Source organism: Rutilus rutilus, assembly GCF_951802725.1.
Source record: "Rutilus rutilus genome assembly, chromosome: 20".
Lineage (NCBI taxonomy): Eukaryota > Metazoa > Chordata > Actinopteri > Cypriniformes > Leuciscidae > Rutilus > Rutilus rutilus.
The window spans coordinates 13,711,818-13,728,486 of record NC_140225.1 but is presented as its reverse complement, the minus strand read 5'-3'; the positions used below and the strand labels follow the sequence as shown (position 1 = coordinate 13,728,486).

Below are 16,669 nucleotides of genomic sequence, written 5' to 3'. Positions count from 1 at the left end.
CCCAATTGGGATACAAGATATGCAATTTTTAAGAGAAATGTTCATGTTACATATTTTGGTTGCATTTGTGACTTAATGTAACTGGTTGTGTAGGCACATAATATTGTTTGATATACCCTTGGATCGAATTGATCGTAATCATAACGCAGAGTTTTTTGAGGTATCGACAAATATCGTATCACTGGCTATAAGAATTGATATCAGAACGTTTTGTGAAGAATCGTCGGATTTATACCTCTACTAAACAAGTTTAATAAACTTAATACTTAATAGTGATTATTGTCATTTATATTTTTTCAGTCCCTTTTTATGAATAGAGAGCACTATACTGTTTTTTTTTTACATTTGATATACATGTAGCCTAACTATGCAGATCTGCAATAAATATTAAGTATTTAATCAAATGTTTGGTGCTAATCTGAGTTAAAAGGTAGGGCTGGGCGATTAATCGAAAAGTAATCGAAATCGACATTCAGAACCTATAATCGATCAAATTTTCCCAGGTCGATTATTTCGATTACTTTCCCTTTAAAACACTACCGCGTGTGGAGTCACGTGACCCCGCTCCCTTACAGTACGTTATTCCGCCGACATGTCGAGCATGGAGAGCTTAATCACTGAGACAACTGACCTGAGCAACAAGAGCAGCTTGTACCAAAAAAAAACGCAGTCTCTGTCATTTGGAGACATTTTGGCTTCAGTAAGGATGACATCGAACAAAATGAAGTCAGATGTAGACACTGTAGAAAAACAGTTTCGACGTCCAAAGGTAACACCACCAATTTGTTCCAGCACTTGGAGCACAATCACGTTACTGATTATGAACAGTGCATTAGGGCTGTCAATCTTCCTCTATAATACTATTCGAATTCCATTCCTTATTTTATTTAATATTCGAATAATATTCAAATATTAAATGCTCAAATTCATCCTATTATTAATATTTACGACATTACAGTCTTATGGATCGCCAATGCCAATGCGTGATGTTGATCGGTCTCATATCTTCATCGTGTCAGTTTGTCTGTTATTGCCTTTTGGCTAACAGCTGGTAAGCCCCGTGACGAGGAGAGAGGCAGAAAATAAGTAATTCTTGCCTGTTTTAGCGGCGGTTCCTCGGAGAGATCGTCTAGCTTGTCAGTCAGGGTGTAGCGTTGTCATAAAAAATAACGTATATTTTTCTCTCCGGTTTGGCGTTTTAATTAATGAAAACGCACTCCAAAGTGGATACATTTGAAAACGCCGTTTTCGCGTTGTAGTGTGGACTGTCCGACTGTGAATCAAATTGTCAGGAGTGGTGATCTCCGTTTCCGTGGTGGAGACATTGCTCTCCGCGATTTTTTACAGTAATGTTATGATGATACAGCGTGGATAACGTGCACAATTGTGTTACGATTCAAAAACTTTATTCATCAAAAGAAACAAAAGCATTTAATTTTCACATGCGTGTAAACCAAGGCGGCGAGAAAGGCAAGATTGCAAAAAAAAAAAACATTAAAAAAGCAATATTCGAATAGGAACTTAAGCATTCGAATAGTATTGATTTTTTTAATATTCGAATTATATTCGAATTTCGGAATTCGTTCCAACAGCCCTACAGTGCATGGCTCAAAAAAATCAAAAAGAGACTGACAAGCGCCCAGCAACAAGTGCCTCCGCAAAGCAGATGTCTTTAACACAAGCGTTCACAAATGCCACACAGTATGAGAAGAGTTCAAGAAGATGGAAAGAAATAACTGACAATGTGTGCTTTAATTTAAGTTGTTTAACATTGATGTTCAATAAATAATCATAGTAGATAGTGTGTGTTTCCTTCAATTATTTTAAAATCAAGTAATGCACCCTTCATTCAAAAATCTCTCACTTGTAATATGTGAGCATATTTACTGTAAAAAACTTGTCAGTGAACCATGAGGGCAAAAAAAATAAAATAAAAATAATAATCGTTCATTAATCGTAATCGAGTTAAAATGTTCAATTAATCGAGATTTTGATTTTAGGCCAAATCGCCCAGCCCTATTAAAAGGTACACATTTCTGAATGGTGTCAAAGTGGTACACCACCAAAGTCTTTGGTGCATGTTGCCACTGGTTGGTTGCTACTTGGTGTTCCTAGTTGTGGTTGTGCTAGTGACGTTTATAACCATCTTTCCACTGTCTTCAATTCCATTGGTAGGCCTAGTTCCTGTATTAAGTAGCTCTGCATTTGTATAAAGTTTTAAGTAGTTGGTGTTGTGAACGGGGCTTTTACTGATGCAGCTGTATGAGTACCGAAGAATGTTCTAAACTGCTCGAGTGAACTTTTGCTGGAAAATAGCTTGACGTGCTTAAAGGGGTCATCGGATGCCCATTTTCCACAAGTTGGTATGATTCTTTAGGGTCTTCATGTAAAGTTTGTAACATACTTTGGTTAAAATTCCTCAATGGTTGTGTAAAACACCCTTTTACCCCTCAAAAACAGCTCTGTTCACAGCGACCCGTTTTGGTGCATGTCTCTTTAAATGATAATGAGCGACTGCTCATCCCACCCCTCTCTTCCATGGGGCATGTGGAGACAAGACACATAAAGTGCTGCCTGGGTAAAACCTGCCTTGCTAATAAATATGCTAATACGGGACAGTCCGTCAGAGGTCGTGGGCAGAGCATAAGCAATATGACGTCATATTGCTCAGAAAATCCAAACGGCTTGATTATTGAGAGTGTTTAGGCTTTTTGAAGATTAAAAAAAGTGAATGGATTTTTTTCATTGTATGGTGGTGTGTCTACACACTGCAAAGACACGTATACAAACACCATATAAAAGTGAATTTTGCATCCGATGACCCCTTTAAGTTAACTAGCCAACATAGGTAAATTTATTAGTGGTGTTTTTTTTTGTTTTTTTTTTCAGTGTTCAGTTTGTTGATGTCATCTCCATCATCTGTGACTTCTGCTAAATGCTCCTTTCAAAGCAGTATCACTTTCTTTCCATGCATCTGGTTCTGGTATATATTTAGGCTAACTGTTCAATCATTATTATTGTTTACACAATAATGAGCCTGTGGCTTATGTGAAGAAACTCATACTCTAATGTTTTTAGAGATGCACATTAAGGCCCTAGTTAAACACACTGCAACACAAGGCCAATAGTTCAGATTTTTTCTTGCTGTTTGGGCTTAGTGGCCTCTTCAATGTCACTATTGATAGTGCAAGATTGAGATCTCTGTAACTCTAGAGCTCCTGGATCAATTTTTGTTGCCATTGAACCTGTTCGCTTTGTGTTAACAACTCAAGTCCCTAAGCATTAAGCCACTGCTACCACATATATGCATAATTAGTAAGGGTCAGACACAGCCTGAAGTGGAGATGGCTTAATTAGAGCTGGAGTAATTGTCACTTAGCTAACCTGAGTCTCAGATACCTGAACGTGTGCCATGTTGCTGTTCCTCGGGCAGATTGACCTGAATGAAGTAATGGTAATGTAATAGCCCTGCCATCCTCGTTAAGTTCCTGGACTTTAGAGGCCTGGATGAGCTAATAGAGCTGTTGGAAAATGTAATGGGACGAGTCACGGGTCAGCGTTAGAACAGATCTGCCCTACATTCCTCTTTCACGCTGAAGCATGAGACGTCGTCAGGCTTAAATAAAATCATACTTCTTGACTCTATTTGGTCTCAAACCACATGAAAAAGATGATGGTTCATGTCACTGGATTGGCTCTCACAAACCGAGCCAGGAGACACACAATTTACGTGTCAATTACTGTTAGTGTCTGGTTATGGGATAAGGGCAAGGCATAACCGCATGCACGCCACCATTCAAAAGTGATATGCCCCTACTTGTGGGTATCCGAGATGGGATCTCAGGAAGCTTATGTAGATAATAGGCACAGCAGTCACATTTAATGTGGGTTGAAGCACGTTTACTTGGCTCCTTAGTGAATTAATTTTTTTTTTTTTTTTATGTTAAAGTTTCACGGTATTGGAACAGAGAATGACTCCTCATTAAACGTTAGCTATATATTCATCATTAGTTAGCAGTGCTTTAGCTTATAGATGTCTGTAAATTCATCCCCTTTTTTTTTTCTTTCTTTTTTTTTAAGTATGTCGTTTTTCCTGTCCCTAGTAGTGATATATTATAGTGTTAACTTTATTGTGCTTGTTTTTCATAACCTTTGGCCTCATGCGGAAGTATGAATACTTATCTTTTTTTTAGGACAGGTAAGAACATGGTGGATGAATGGAGATAGGCTACTATTGAAATAACTTTTACCTAGACCAAAGAGTTACCTGTGCCTCTTAAAGTGCTTTCATCTTAGAAGGCTTAGGAGAACTATGAGAACACGGATGTGTAATCATTAATCGTTTCCACTAATTCCACTATTTCATTTTGTGCATAAGTATTTTGTCATTATTTATAAAACAATGTATCAATGGTTAGATCAATGCACTATTCTTGCAATGTTGTGTAGCTTTAACAAATCGTGTTAAAGGCCTATTGAATAACACATGTTGGAGGATGTTCATTGAAAGTGTACAAAACAGTGTATTAATTGTCTTTTGGTTTTAAGGGTAATTCATTGCATGAGAGCTCATTCACACTGTAGTTTAATGTGGGTGTCTCATTAGTCTCATTTAGTTTTAGAATTTGTTTAATTATTTTATTAATCAAAAATCAACTTCCAAAAAAAAACTTTCATATATTTTGGATTTTGCATTTGATTTTATTTATTATGCTAAGATTTATTTATATATATATATATAAAAAAAACAGTCCTCAGATTGGTTAGAATAGTACATTTGCAGCATCACATACTACAAATAACTTTGTTTTCTTTTTTGACTTCCATTTGAAACATCAGAGAGAACCTCATGTTCTTCCTCTCAGCATTTCACTTCTGCATTGTTCAAATAAGACATGTACACACCCCTGCGGTCATCACAGCCACACGTTTTGCAGAATGTTTTTGCAGACTTGCACCTGTAGCTCTTGATTGTTCCCTGTGCAGCCGCTTCAGTCAGGATTCACTGGCCTTTAATTCAGAGCCAAACACGGCACATAACGTTCTGTCATCAGTCTGGTGTGGATGTGCTCTAGCTCCACTTAGTGGACAAAACAACTGAGAAAGGCATGTTCAGGTGTAGCTTTTGTGATTTTGCATTAAATAGAAGGTTAATGAGTTAATGAGCTGAGAGCTGAGTGTTTCAACACGCTATTATTGCCCGTTTTAGATGGGAATGCCGTGTCATCTGTGGAATGTTCTTTTTGTAAACATTCCAGATCACATATTTTGTCACAATATTCAGTAGGGTGTAGTCACCAGCCAGCACATATTTGTGCTCTCACTAACGCAAGAGTGTCCTAGTGTAATGTATAAGCAAATAGATGCTCATTTTGGTGCTAGGTTTTGTTTTTTGTTTTTTATGAAGCTGTAATAGTATTTAAACAAATACTGAGGCATTACTCCAGACTACATATTACAAACAGCTTACACATTTGTGCCATCAACCATCAATCATATGAGTCAGGAAGTATGTTAAAAAAGTGTCACTGATTTAACTTCTGCTTAATCCAGCACACTGGACATGAAATGTATAATCGATTACATTTCATTGTGGGATACCATGATCTATGCGCTGTTGTGCATCAAGTGTTGGGAAATTTAGTAGGACACCTGGGTATACTGAAAGTTTGGATACTATGAACAATGTACAAAAGTGTGCTATTCCAAACTTAGTCCAAATGCTCACACTGGTGGGCGGGACATATTAGGGGTTGGGAATAATCTGTTTCGATTCCAATAAAGTAAAGGGAAAAAAAAGTTAAACATTTAGATATCAAACTTTCTTTTCTGTGAGTTTTTGTAAAACATTGTTGCAACTGAATACCATGAACAAAAATCAGCAGCCTAAATAACACTAACACAAGGAACTTTTGCCTAGTATGGTGTTAACAAAAATACCACAGCAAAAACAACTAAACTAACTAAAATACAATTTAAAAACAAAATAGCCAAAGCACACAACAGATTTTTTTTTTTGACATTGACACAGAAGGCAGCAGGTTTGTTTGGCTGCTTTCACTTTAAGACCATCTGCACAGATCCAATATACTGTTACATGTGCGTTTTCTTTCTCAACTGTTTACATTCACTTAAGACAAAACCGACTGTTTACGAGGATATTTTGACAATTTTGTGTGTATTTGTCAGTTCAAGCGCAAGAAGACGCAAAAGAGAACTCAGTATTCACACTTTATATGTGAGTTGGCTTTTTATGCCATTGCTTTGGATGTGTGCACAGTACAGAATTGCGTGCGGGTTAGAATTCTCTTTCGCGTCAACTTGCCCTTGAAAAGTTTAAAATCACATTAAAATGCACATTCGTGGACAATTGATAAGAAGAATTGAAATGCGTGTGTCTTATCAAATCCACAGTTCTGGGAAATTTGGAACCGGTTTTCAATACCCAAACCGACTTCCATTTGTATCCAAAAACTCAAACAAAAATTCTCAAAATATCATATTTTATACTCAAAATAGCTGTTTGGCTGAACAAGTTTCAATCATGGACAGTGGTTCCATGTGATTTGAAACAAGTAAAACCCAATAGAATCAACCATGTACAACTGCCTAGAATCAATTGTTCATTTAACTTGAATTAATGGTTTATTTGAACTTAAATGGTTTTCATTAGAATTGAAGTATTCAAATAATCCTACAATTAGGCCCAATGCTTCTTGTTTATTCCTGTGATTTACAAAACAAACTAAACTGGTTTCATCCAGGGCACTACCATAGTGGTTGCTTTAAGCAATTAGAATTCTTGTTAGCAGGTCGTCGACCCAAGCACGAGCTCAACACTTTCAGCACGAGTAGCTCAAGCATGAGCACGAAACTTTTAAATACCAACATAATAGAACATTTAAATATTAACAAGTCTCTCCATTTTCTCATCTTGCTAAAAAAATTATAAAATGACACTATTTCAATATTTACTCTCCCAATTCAGCCTCTTAGCATGATTGGAAGTGAAAGTCCTGTTTGATTTGATTACATGATTGAATCATTTTGAAATAACATGTTTCAATCAAGTTAAGTCAAAGAGTAACTGTTTCAAGTCAGTTTAACATGAAGCAATCATATTTGAACCAGAAACCTTATACAATGGTGTTAAATAAAAATGAATTGCTTAAAGTGAACAGCATCATAAAAATTTAGTTTTTTAAAATAGTGTACGTAACACAGAAGAAAGTAAGTCCAAGTTTGCAACGACCCAAGGGTGAGTAAATAATGTCAGAATTTTCATTTTTGGGTGGACCATCCATTTTAATAAAAATTCTTAAGTTAAGTGTCTGCCATCGAGAAACCCATATAGATCTGCTATTTTTATTAAGCCTGGTGGTTACGTCTCTGTGTTAAGTTAGCAGTAAATAACCTCTCAGAGGTGCTAAATATGAAGGTAGAGCTACATGATTAATCTATCTCGATTCAGACACCCACAGGGATTTCATTTTTAAATGACTACGATTTGTCTGCATCTATTAAATCTTTGACAAAATCACACCGGAACATTCATCTCTGCGTCGGCGCTGTGCTGTTATAGAGAGAAGTTATCAATTATGTAAAGGTACAAAACAGCTTCACAAACAGTATTTTAAACCACACAATATCATTGTTTCTGTGTTACAACAATTCCGATTTTTCACAGAAATACTGGGGTAAAAGTTTATAGTTCTGATAGCAATCAAAAGTTTGTTTGAAATAACTTGGCACCTCAAATAACAATTGTAATAATTGTATCGATTACATTGTAAAAACAGTAAAAAAAAACTGTTACATTTATTTGTCATTGAATCATTAATTCAAGAGATTTGTTTAGAAATGTGGATTCATTCAGTAATGAAATGTATTTATGGGTGAGTCATTGAAACAATTTTTTAAAATAAATAATTCAGATTAATTAAACATTTTAAACAGATTGCAGCTTTTTATGAGGCCTACATGTTATTTTGTTTAGTTGTCTATTCAGCATCGTGGAAGAATCGTGATCTGTTTAAAAAAAACTAAAATCATGATTCTCAATTTATCCAGAATCGTGCAGGTCTAACTGAAGGTATGTTGTTAAAAGGCATGTATAAATTGCAGTGGAGAGAAAACGTGAAGGTAGTTTTAGTTCTCATGGATAAATGGTTCAGTTTGTCTAGCAGGATTTATTTGACGCTTAAATAGTGCATATAATCACTACCACAATGACATGTTGGCTACACAGACATACGTGATGTGAAATTCTGTATGAGTGCTTAGAAGTCATGTGAAAATCTGCCTGCATGTGTTTTTTTTTGTTTTTTCCTACATATCAAGTAGCTTACTCTCAGATCATATCTAACTCCATGTCAAACATGGCAGGCTTTCAAGAAGTTTTTTTATTTTTTTTTATCTTTATGCACATGAACTATATGTGTGTGTGTGTGAAGTGTTTTTCATTTGCAGAAAAAAAATCAACAAAAGGCAGTAGAATTCTGCCAATGAAATCAGTTTAGTGCAAATGATATTGAATGATGTGGTGGTGTGTAGAGCTGCAGAAGAGAGTTTATTTGTATTTATATGAGACGGCTGTGCCTGTGCTTTTCCCCTTCTGCGCGTGAATACAGAATTATTGTTTGGAGGCAATTGAGGTCAAGCATTATGTGCATGGTGGGATTTGTGTTGTGTATATCGTGATTATGTTGCCCTCGGGGAGAGAAGCCCTTTATAGGCGATATGAGCACACATTTATTTCTGAGCACTAACCAACTCGTCATTTGTATGAAGAGCTGTACGTATCATTCAGGGGCCATCGATTGGAGCCTTTCAATTGGCACTTAAACAAAAACTTGCAATGTTTATGAATAACCCATCTGCAAATTGATGGTCTGCCAAAATGATTAATAGGCTAGGGATTGATTGCCTGTTGCATAAAACAATTAATCTGGCATTACTCTCAACAGGTTTCTCACCAGAACAGACACTCAATATTTATCAACACGGCACAGCGGGGAGCTCAGCCTGAGTGGCTCTCTTGAGATGGTACAGAGAACATACCCACTAGATGTAGTTTTGCTCCATCTTCTAATGCCCCATCTGCATCTAATATACACCATCCCCCAACAGATCGCTCTGTCTCTTGCTGACAAGCCTTTTGGGAGAGAATTGAGCTGAATTGCTCGCTTGTTTACTCTCAACTTCTACCGGTTTCTCTTCTCGGGAGACTGGTATGTTTTTGCGAGCGTGTGATGCAGAATCTAAGGACTCAGGCTTGAATGGGCTTACACAACCCATGTGGAGATTTAGATGTAACAGTTTGGAGATGTGAGGGTGTGGTGGCAGACTTTCCCGTCAGATTCCATGTAACCTTTTTCTGATCTCCACTACACAAGTCCTGCATGCCACAGGCTTTCGTGGGAGGAAAGATACAGTCTTATCTTGAGAGCTATTCACTGAGCCTGTTCGGTTCCCTCTAATCTTCTTTTGGCATCAGCAACTTGCGTTACCCTCATTCAGAGGGCACTGGCTACACCTCTCGCAGTTGTATAACATCCCATTGCCAATATTTACACAGGCTCAGTGTTGTGTATCACAGCGCTCGGTGATACGGCAAGGCGGTGTGTGTGGTGACGTGCACAATTCAGGACACATCCTGCTGGGCATCCTTTATCCATCATCAGCAGTACCAGATTTATTGCATGTATGTGTGTTGGTTGAATTGGCTGCTGCCTTTTTGAAGGCTTTTACATAATGTAGGCTAATCTTTACAGTAGTCAAATGCAGCACGCATCCTAAATTTAAAAGAGGCATTTCGGTTTAATTTCCTCTTTGTGGTATCATGTCTCGTGGATTCTGCATCTGGGTTAGTATCTGACCTCCAGAGATATTGGATACCTGACCACACTGCACTATTAAGTGCCAGAATGTACTAGGGTTGTTGCAATAACATTTCAGAAAAAAATATCCCTTTTAATTATATTGTGCTCACATAGGCTGCATTTATTTGATTAAAATTACAGTAAAAACTAATATTGTGAAATATTACTAATTAAAAAAAAATTCTTAATATTATTTAATTTTACATTTAATTTAATTTAATTTTAACAACGAAATTGTCACCACTATTAGGTTGCACTGCACTGCACTGCACTGCAAAATCAACAGCCGCCTGTGAGTCAGACAGCACTATCAATTTGAGTCTGTGGTACACTGCAGAAAGGCTAGTTTTGTTCTTACTAGTAGGCCTATCTTTATTTTAGTATTGGTACTTGGTATTGAAGTACGTCTGACACGTCCCTAGAATGTAGCCTACTTCACAGTGTGCCTTTTCGTTTGGTATCGAGTGATTTGAGATTGATTTAACTCGTGTTTGTATCTGGCCTCTGCCAGGAGCTGCTTTATATCTGGCACTGTGTGTCTGTCCTCCATAATCACATGCTTAATAACTAGCCGACTCCCTGGGTTTGTAACCACCTGTCTAGTTTGACATTCAATATTCAAACAAAGCTAATCAAAACACCTGCTAAATCTTTTATCTTCCAATCTGTACTCATTTTCTATGCCACTCATGTGCCTTGTTTAATAATAGTTGCACTGTGTTTCAAATCTTGGATCTTGGTATGTGTACATAAAATATTATTTAAGGCACTGCATTGCTTAAAGCTGTTCACATCGCGGTAACCGCAATATTAGAATACAGCGATACTGACAACTTGACAAGCCAACCACACACAACTGCGATGTTCACGTGTTTTTTTTTTTTTTTTCATAAGGCTATGCCCTTGTTTTACACTTCATGCATTTGTATTGAATGTTACATAAGTTAATAATGAGAACAAGAAAAACGAGAATTTTTATTTTATAAAAATGTTTCTGCCAACTGGCTTTTTTTTTTAAGACGTATACAATTGTGATTTGTACAGACGCTCTGTAGATTTGCATTAAACAAGCCTAAAGACACAGTGAGAGAAAGCGATCGATTGAGCGTGTGCTAATTACCTGCATCTGTTCTCTGTCAAGTAATATATTTGTGAAAAAAAAGAAAAAAAAAACGTTTGCCATGTCTGAAGAGGAATGCAAAAACTTTGTCGTAGCATCCTGCCAACATTTCCCATGAATGGCATCATTTGGTCTCTATGAAGTGATGCATTAATACTGTTCGATTGAGCCTTGTAAATTGGAGCTCAAAGGTTTAAAATTCATCAGCTTGTTTCATTAATGAATGAATCCGCATTTTTGAACGCATTAGTTGAATGAACGGTTTAATGACTCAAAGACAGTCTCTTGCTTTCACCTTGTTTAACGTAACTCTGACAGCCTGTCTTGAATGCGCAGAGATATCAGCAGTTTTAGAAAGCCTCTAGTCTAGTCCGATTCGATGGTCGGAACTAACAGTTCTACATGCAACAATAGCACAACAAGCTTATTGTCAGGTTTATTTTCTGTTTTGTGAACCCTTATTTTGTCATTCTTTTCTGTTTCCTTTAGTTCCTGTTTTCCTGCTCTGTTTAGTTTTGTTGTCACTGGTTACTGATTTTGTCCTCTTTTGTTTCTGTAGTTGCATATTAGTTTCACATATGTCTAGTTTACTTTCCTTTGTTCTACCCCTGTTTATATAGCCACGTGTTTCAGTTGTTCTTGGTCAGATCTTGTATTGTGCGGTTTGCATTATTCTCCTGTATGTTCATTCAGAGTGTTATTAAAACCTGTTTTGTTTTTGAATCTCCTTGGTCTTCGTGCCAGCTGATCACATTGTAAAACTTTTTTTCTTTTCTTTTTTTAATAGCGATATCGCGTATCGCAATATTGATCTCACATTGAGATCACAAATCTCTGCAAGTGGAAATTTCCATGGAGACATGGTGTGTAGGGGGTTTAGCTTGAGTACATCTTTAGTGTTTTATCTAGTCAAACATGTAGACTTTGTAAACCATATATATATATTTTTTTTTTTTTTCTGAGGATTAAAAAAAGAAAGAAAAGTTGCGTCATTGTTGGCAGTTTTATTTAAATTCAAATTTTCATCAGTTAAAAACATGCTCTTTTACTCTTTTTTTCACTCTAGCCACGTGCTGACCCCATACCCATATGCAGCTTCTGTTTGGGCACAAAGGAGTCCAATCGAGACAAGAGGCCAGAGGAGTTGCTGTCCTGTGCTGACTGTGGGAGCAGCGGTAAGACCAGTGTTTGAACACTCTGACTGAGCCATGCCTATAGATGGGCAGTGTATTATCTGAAAGTCTGTTAAAAGTAACTTGCTTTTGGCCATTTAGCGACGTGTGACTCAGGGTCCGTCTCAGTCAGCTCCCTAGTTTAGTAGTCAGGGTACTGATCAAGGAGGTGGTCATTTTGAGGCTTTGCGTCTCAATGGCACAATTCTTCCAGTGTGCTGAAACATTTGCTCCCTGAAAAGTCCCACGATGCACAGTGAAAACCAGGGAGCATCGATGCTCACTGTTTCCTTAACTGAAGTTCTGAAGAGCAAAACATATATCACGTGAGCCAATTCACTACACGTAATGACACGCAACTTTTTTTAATGCAAATCATCAGCCTATTTAATTTTGTTTCAGAATAAACATACATCTATTCAGCCAATGAACACATAGCTAACATTTATCATTTATTTACAGGTGAATTGTTGCATGTATATATAACAGTATTTATCATAATGTACTTTAAAAAAAAAACATTTTCTGTTCTACAGATCTACAGTTGTTCATAAATACAATGAGTAAACACATAAATGTGATGTTGTACAATGAGGACGTTGTCATGTCGCTGGAAATAGAATCCTCATTGAATCTGTGTACACGATCTACTGGTTCACGACCTAATAAGCTAGGGAGCTGATTGAGACGCACCCTCAGACTTCGTAACTAACCAGTTAGCTGTAACCAAACCAGAGATTTTCCTTGAATATTTGCTCACATTTGTGGGAGTGATGGGACAAGTAGTTCATGAGTTATGAAATTGTATTTCAACCATCGGGATTGTCAGTTGATCAATTCCAGAATCAATTCCAGAAGTGAGAGAGTCCGAGATAGTGATGCACCAAAATGAAAGTTCAGGGCCAAAACAGAAACTGTAAATTCTGGACCACTGAGATCAAAACAAAAACCGTTGTAACTTGTTTGAGATTCTACTTTTTCTGTGTGGAAAATGGATCATAGTTCCATCAAAATAACAGAAGGACATTTACAAGAGATAATGACAATTAACCAACTATCGATTGATTGTTGATAATTTAATAATTAAAAGCTTATCAATGGCCCATTAAGCAAGGTATCATTAGAGTGCATAGTTTTGAGGGGCATGCGGCTCATGCGCAAAACACGTGCAGCAGACACACGAAGAATAATGAAGCAAGCACACGTTTATTTAGAAACATAATTAAACAAGGGTGAACAAAAGAACTACTTGCATGTGTAAATCAAGACCTATAAATCTGAGCGATCAAACCAATCCAAGCGCGCTCCAGCTGTGAAATTGAAACGTCTATCTATTATGTACAATGATTTTGCAAATCAAATTATCATGTAAAGCAGTTATTTTTTTCAAGCTATGAAAATAGAGCACTTCTAATATGTCAGCAAATTTAAAAGCACTTGTTAAGTGATGGTCATATTCCCTATATTCACTGTAAATCCAAGCTTCTAAGCTTTGAAACGACACCTATTTTGTGTTGGTTGACCATGTGGTTAAGTAACTTGATAACTTGGTAGCACCGCCCTTAGTTAATGAATAAACGTTTGATTTATCTTTACTTTAAACAATGTCTGTACCCTACAGTATATTACATGAGATCTTGGTTAGTCTGTTTGCATGGGGCAGGCAAGGGCATCTGTATAGTCTAAGAACAAGAAATGCTCTTTATTAAAGAACCAAAAGAAAACCGCAAACATTGTGCATGCACAATTAGGAAAGGCAAATCTGAACTGATTTTGCAGTTGTTGTTTGAGTTTTGTCCGCAATAAGCTTTCGTAGTCTTGTGAGATTGATGTACAGCATTGTTTGTTGTCCGCCTGCATTTCTCTGCATGCATCTCATCTCGCATCAGAGCAGTGCACGTCTCAACTATACCTGCAAGATGTCATCTTCATCAGCTAGTGTTTACATTAAATGTCTAAATGTCTAAATTTCTGTTGTCCAATCTGCTTAATTTTCAGTTCGTATTTTCGGCCTAGATTTACCCTGTTAAAAAAAAACTTGATCATTTTTTTTATTTTTTATTTAATGGCTCTCTCTTAAAATTGTAAAAAAATAGGCTACCACACTAGTAGAACCCTCCAGTGTTAAATCCTGCTAGGAGGGAAAACTAGTGGTGATAGTGATAGTTGATAAATACACCCTGGCGAGGGCTTCCTCAGGTCTCCATGATAGCATCCCCATCCATGTGGTATGAAAGCTTATATGTAAGTGTTTTTAGTGAGGGTGATCTTGTTTGGGATTATTGGCATTGGGCTATATATGTTTATGAAATGTGGTAAAATATCTCAAGATGCTTGGAGGATAGAGTGAATTTTTTCAACTAAAAATTGTCTATTCTGTAGAAGTGTTGGCAGAAGGGTTTTAAACAATCACAGATGGATTCAAGCTGAAAGGTGTAGAGTTTATAAGATGGGTTTTTTTTTTTTCCCACTTCATGTTTGCTTGCTTGTTTCTTTTACTCTAATTTATTTATTTTTTCCCTCCTCCAGACAGAATTGCCATGTTCCTGTTAAATTACCTGCTCTTATGTCGTAATTTGTTTTGAACAGTGATTTTGAAATGCCACAAGGAATTGTTCTCCCAGTGACATTTTTATGGCTGAGTTTGACTTAACAACGCAGAGGTGGTTTTCATTAAGTGTTCATGAAAGTATAGAAAATGTGCTCCCACTGTAAACCGCAGCTGGTTCGCAGCCCTCAGGGACAGGAGTGCATGCTTTTACATGACTATAACAGATCGACTGCCATTATGGTGTACCCGCGTACCATTTCTGCCTCGTTAAGAACAAATTATCTTTAATTAGCTGCTCAGAAGTGTTTGATAATACAGTGCTTTTAGACATCGATTTTGGAAAGTCTTCACGCATGGCTCTTCGCATTGTTGATGCCACGTGTAAATATTTAACTGATCCACGGTCGGGGGAATCTTTCATTTGTTTCTTTTTGATGTTCTCTCTCTGCTTGATTAACTCTCTGTTAACATTTATCCTGTAATGTTTCAGAAAGGGCTTTTGTGTTTCCTGCCAAAGTTAAAGGATTAGGTAATGTCGCTCTTTTAATTGAGCATGTTTGGAGACTCTCTCTAAAGCCTGTTTGTTTTATTCCACATTTCTCCTCAAAGGCCATCCATCATGCCTGAAGTTCTCCACTGATTTGACTGCAAATGTCAAGGCCCTGCGCTGGCAATGCATCGAATGCAAAACATGCAGTTCCTGTCAGATTCAGGGGAAGAATGCTGTAAGTTCTTTTCAAATGCACTGATGGCCTTGGCCCAGTTCCTGCTGACATATTTTATAGTGTCAGAGCACTGCTTGTGTTCTGACACTTACTGCAGGATGTTGTTTACTGGTGTAGTGTATATTGCGTCTTATTTTTGCATCTGACATGTGTCTCTGTGCGTGTGAATTCAGGATGAGATGCTCTTCTGTGACTCCTGTGACAGGGGTTTCCATATGGAGTGTTGTGACCCACCGCTCTCCAGAATGCCAAAAGGTACATTAGGCCTTTGTTTGCCTCTGTGGATTTTTCCATTCTCAAGGTGAAGCCGTTTAAATGTGCCATTACACAAAGGCTTCTGGTTACATAATCGTAAGATGATATGTACCTTGCGTCCTGCACTATTTAGTGCACTATTTTTTCCTCTCTCTCTCTCTCTCTCTCTCTCTCTCTCTCTCTCTCTCTCTCTCTCTCTCTCTCTCTCTCTCTCTCTCTCTCTCTCTCTCTCTCTCTCTCTCTCTCTCTCTCTCTCTCTCTCTCTCTGTTAATGATTTTGCCTCTGGCTTGCAAATGACTGTGCTTGTCCTTTTCAGTTAATGGCAGTTTGTCTGAAATGGGCATGTAAGTGCCAAGATAAAAAGGAAGCAGCATCATAAAGTGTTTCAATAGAGCAGAACAGATTCATTTCACTTAATTTTACAAGAGCCTTCAGTGCTGAATGTCTGTAACTGCTGAAGGGAGGTGACATTCTGCCATTAAAAATCCCATCAAATTTCATTTGGGTTTTGTTATGGGTGAAAGAAAATGCTTAAACTAAAACATGTATGTCAGGGTGTCAATTTAACATGTTAATTTAGTTTGATTAATTATAACAAAAAATACACATTCAAAGTGAGAGACGCTAACAGAATGGCGCCTGCTACAAGAGCGCTTCTGTGTAAACGGCCCTCTGTGTGATATTCTACCGCAGACAGATTGACAAAATAATTTTTCTGACTGCAAAATATATTCAGGTGGATTATAGTTCAGTGATGCACATTTTCCAATGATATAGAAATAAATCAAACAAAATATTGACTAAGACATTTTTTTGCAATATCTTTTGATGATCTTTTATTTCTTTTTTTTTTAGAAAATGTGATCAGTTATCAGTGATTTAATTAAATTGATTTTTAAATAATTGACTGACCTCAAATAAATGTAATAAACTCTGTAAGAATGAGAATTAGTTGTCAAGAGAG

At 37.1% G+C, this 16,669-nt stretch overlaps 1 protein-coding gene across 5 annotated transcripts in view; it reads left to right on the top strand.

The window, feature by feature from the left end:
• The window catches only part of kat6b (K(lysine) acetyltransferase 6B), a 40,475-nt gene that overhangs the window by 10,283 nt on the left and 13,523 nt on the right, over window positions 1-16,669 (top strand). For all 5 annotated transcript variants that reach the window (XM_084392396.1, XM_084392400.1, XM_084392397.1 and 2 more), the window contains exons 3-5: window positions 12,068-12,176; window positions 15,334-15,449; window positions 15,623-15,704. In XM_084392396.1, the coding sequence (XP_084248522.1) occupies window positions 12,068-12,176; window positions 15,334-15,449; window positions 15,623-15,704 (307 nt within the window). The remainder of the gene's footprint in view (window positions 1-12,067; window positions 12,177-15,333; window positions 15,450-15,622; window positions 15,705-16,669) is intronic.